Source organism: Galeopterus variegatus, unplaced genomic scaffold (genome assembly GCF_000696425.1).
Source record: "Galeopterus variegatus unplaced genomic scaffold, G_variegatus-3.0.2 Scaffold12342, whole genome shotgun sequence".
NCBI classification, from domain to species: domain Eukaryota; kingdom Metazoa; phylum Chordata; class Mammalia; order Dermoptera; family Cynocephalidae; genus Galeopterus; species Galeopterus variegatus.
In genome coordinates this window covers 15,443-19,599 of record NW_007738453.1, presented here as the reverse complement: position 1 = coordinate 19,599, position 4,157 = coordinate 15,443, and the positions used below count along the sequence as shown (strand labels likewise).

Below are 4,157 nucleotides of genomic sequence, written 5' to 3'. Positions count from 1 at the left end.
TTTTCTGTTACTTTTGCAAAGAAGTGTTTTATACTCATGCAACCTTAACTTTAAACCTGCTTTTAGAGCACTGCTCTGCTGTATGAAAAAAGATAGATGCATAATTTTATATTTTCCTATTTGGCTGTCTATTTTTCCCAGTATGACACTGTTTTAATAATAGAAACTTTACAAGTTATTTTAAATTCTGTATGGTTAGTTTCCTACTCAATTTTTGCTTTAATTACTAAGGTGTTTGTTACCATATATTTGTGTTTGTTTAGTCATTTATATAAACATTAACAAAGAAGTTTTGAAATCTGTTTCTTCAGTATCTACATTCCATCTGTATGAATTAGACTAGACAACACTTGCAGAGATTCAGAGGCCTGATAATACTGGGAATCCAAGTTTCGAGTAATGATGTAAAAGCGCAACCTAGGAATATGAAATAACTCCATCGATGGTTCTTTCTGAAAGACGAAATTAATTTTTATGACCTCTCATATAGATTTCCTCAGTATTGTACAGAAAAGGCACTGGATTTGGAGTGAAAATAGTTGTTTCTGTCAAATCAGTCATTGCAGTCATTTCTAGACTATCTCTTCCAAAATCTCTGCCATCATCTGTCTAGCAGTTATACCTATACCTGTCTTATGTACTTCTTAAAAAACTGTCTCAAGTGCAAGACTTTCTAGTCATAGAAATGACAAAATCTAAGGGATGAAGATGTCAGAAAAACATATTCCCCTTTCATGACACAGCATATCCACCTGTATCTGCCAACAGAGACACGGTCCTTCAGTGACACACAACAGAAATAAATTTAAAGGCAAGGTATTCATTTATACACACATTAAATGAGAAAATACTGTTCAGTGGTGAGTTCACATCACTCTGTCAGTTACTTTATTCTCCGCATTGAATAATCTCTTGGGCTTTGTAGTATTTTCATGTTCGTTTTTAGAAAAGTGGGAAAAAATGATGCTTTATAAATCAAAACCCTATGGAATTTATCTCAGAATTGTCTTCCTTAACAACTTCCTGGGATTTAAATTTAACAATTCATCCATCAAAATTATTTATGAAAATCTCAAACAAATACTCACAATCATTTATAAAAATCTCAAACAAATATATCTATAAGTTTTAGGAACATTTTAGAGTCTGTTCCAGTTGTTCATGACGACTGAAAACATCATTTGAGATTAGCTGAATGAAATGGGACTTTTTGTACATTACTTTCCTAATGGCATCCTTCACTTCTTTATTCCTCAGGCTGTAGATCAGAGGGTTCAGCATGGGATTGATGACTGTGTAAAACACAGAGGCCACTTTGACTGTGTGTCTGGAATTTCTGGAGTTGGGCACACAGTAGAGGAAGAGGATGGGCACATGGAAGTTGGTGATGGCGGTCAGGTGAGAGGCGCAGGTGGAGAAGGCTTTGTGGCGCCCACTGGCTGAGCGCATCTTGAGGATGGTGACAACAATGGACACATAAGACGTGAGGATGATGAGCAGTGTGCTTATCTCATTAAACGTGGCAAAAATGAAAAGAAGCAACTGGTTGATAAAAGTGTCAGAGAAAGACAGAGAGATCAGTGAGGAAAACTCACAGAAGAAGTGATTGATTGTGTTAAAGCCATGAAAAGATAATTTTAAAGCAGAGCACGTGAGCATCAAGGAACATGCCACTCCCCATGCATAGGATCCCACAACCAACATGGCACAGAGTTTCTGGGACATGGCAACTGTGTAGAGCAGAGGATTACAAATGGCCACAAAGCGGTCATACGCCATCACAGCTAATAGCAGAGATTCAGCCACCCCAAAGGTACAAAAGGAAAAGAATTGTACTGCACATCCTGAAAATGAGATGGTTCTGTCTTTGACCACTAGGTTCATCAGAGTCTTGGGGGCAACAGTACAGGAATAGCAGAAATCCACAAATGAGAGGTGGCTGAGGAAAAAGTACATGGGGGTGTGCAGTTTGGGGTTAATTCTGATGATTACAATCATCCCAAGATTTCCTACCACAGCGACAGTGTAGATGGCCAGAAAAATCAAGAAGAGAGGGACTTGGAGTTGTGGGGAATCTGAGAAGCCTAAGAGCATAAATGTGGCTCCACTTCTATTCCTGTCTGAGAGTGACATGGTTTCTGTTTATCCAAATCTGAAAATTGCTCCAGAAAACAAAAATATTAGGGAAAGTGACTTAATAGTAAGTTTGCTTGACCACCCTTACCAAACCTAGATGATGAAGCACAATATTGTTCAGATTCTCGGTGCTTATTTTCCAAAATGTCTAAAGTTTTGAAACATCATAACAATATTTTAAACTTTTCCATGAAAAAAATACAATTACTAATTAAAATTTTATGTTCTGCAATACAGTTTTTAATACATTTAAAAATATGGTAAAACAAGGTCAAATCATTAATGGTTATTTTAAATCCAATCTTCACCGAATATTTGTGGCTTTCCTTAATATTGATAAGTTCATAGAAAATAAGCCTACCATAAGATGATGGTTATATCAGGCCCGTAATCAGTAATAAAATCAGATATTTCTAAATATATTGATTTTTACATCATATGTTCACATGGTGACATTCAATATCAACAAACCTAACACTGAATGTTTGTGTCTCTACTGTTAACTCCTTATAGCACCTTACAGTATCATTGTTTTTCCATCTTACCCAGTAAATATGATATAAAAGTACATTATAATTTATTTTTTCAGAGAGTATGCTTCTCCAATGAGAATGTTCCTTACTCAGTGCTTGAGGAGTAATAAAATTAAAATAGTTTATAAATATAATCTAGTTACTTCTTTATTCCATAGTTAATAAAAATAGAAATCAGGGAAACATTGACTTCTCCAATGGCAAGCAGACAAATACCAATATCCACATCTATGACTAGAGCTCTGATTTTCATACTCCTGGCCAAGCATCTATTCCTCTACACCAAACCCTGCACTTTATTAGTAATCATACTTCCAATTACTGACCACTCTAAGCACCCTAAGACTGTGAGAAATATTCCAATGACAGGGTTTGTGCCATACAAATAGACCAAAAAGCATCATCATCAACATGAAACACATGAGAGCAGGATTTAGGACATTTGTCTTACCCTGGAATAACTACCTGTAGTAAAGACTCTGATATAGAAACATCCTATGACTAGGTCCCTCTCTTCCTCTCTTCCCTCTTCCTTCAGGATACCCAGGATATTCAGTCTGTCCCTGTATTACTTGAGAAGGATAAGGATTAAAAACTTGAGATAGTAATGCACTATGAAGACATTTCATGAGAAAACACTAATACAGAGAATCATGTTACTCTAATTGGTGCCTAATACCTCTCAGATTCTATCGTTCCTGGTATCTAGTTCTCTATCAATTCTGGCAAAGTTATCTGTGATCACACGACCGAGGAAATAGTTTCCACATGGCCCATCAGTAAAGATGTCAGATCATATGGAACGGCCCTCCCTGTTTCTGTACTCATGAAATTGAGTATTAGAGACAGACTCAAAAGACAATTTATCACATAGCCAGACATTTTAACTACTGAATTATTTTCTTAATGCTATATTTCCTTTTCTAATGCATTTAAAATTTTGTTTTAAAGAAATGTTATATTTATCGTAGTGGATCTTGTATCCCATACTAATAAAAAGTTCTCAGAAAGAGTGCACTTTCTGCTCCTTACACACTCATGTACATTTCTCGAAAACTGTCTATCTCTAGAAGGTAAGTTTCCTTCTTCCCAAGTTGTTCTCTAGAAGGAAATTAATATCAAACTGTCTTTAGAATCTTAACACAAACCTGCTGATGGAAAATGTAGAACTTCTCCTGTGATGCGTGTGTTCTCACATCTATAGTTACAAACTTGCAGACACGAACCCTAGGGACTATCTATTGCTCCATTCTCTTGAGGTCAAAAATACACCATTAAAATTAATCACTTTTATCTGAGGTAATTCTTATATACTTGAAACCCTGGAAGAAAAAAAAAAAATATATATATATATATATAGCAGCATTAGGAGTATTTCAAATGAAACAATTTATATTTTAAAGTCACATTTGCCAGCTGTCTGATCACCCCCACACCCTCCTACAATTAGAAAAATATATATGATTATAAGATTCATCATTTTGAAAT

The 4,157-nt window shown here is 35.5% G+C and overlaps 1 protein-coding gene across 1 annotated transcript; it reads right to left on the bottom strand.

Annotated features, from left to right (window-relative positions):
- Positions 1–1,128: 1,128 nt before the first annotated feature.
- Positions 1,129–2,133, bottom strand: LOC103611060 (olfactory receptor 5D18-like). The gene has a single exon (XM_008595096.1). The coding sequence runs from the start codon at positions 2,131–2,133 to the stop codon at positions 1,129–1,131; it is 1,005 nt and encodes a 334-aa protein (XP_008593318.1).
- Positions 2,134–4,157: the final 2,024 nt, after the last annotated feature.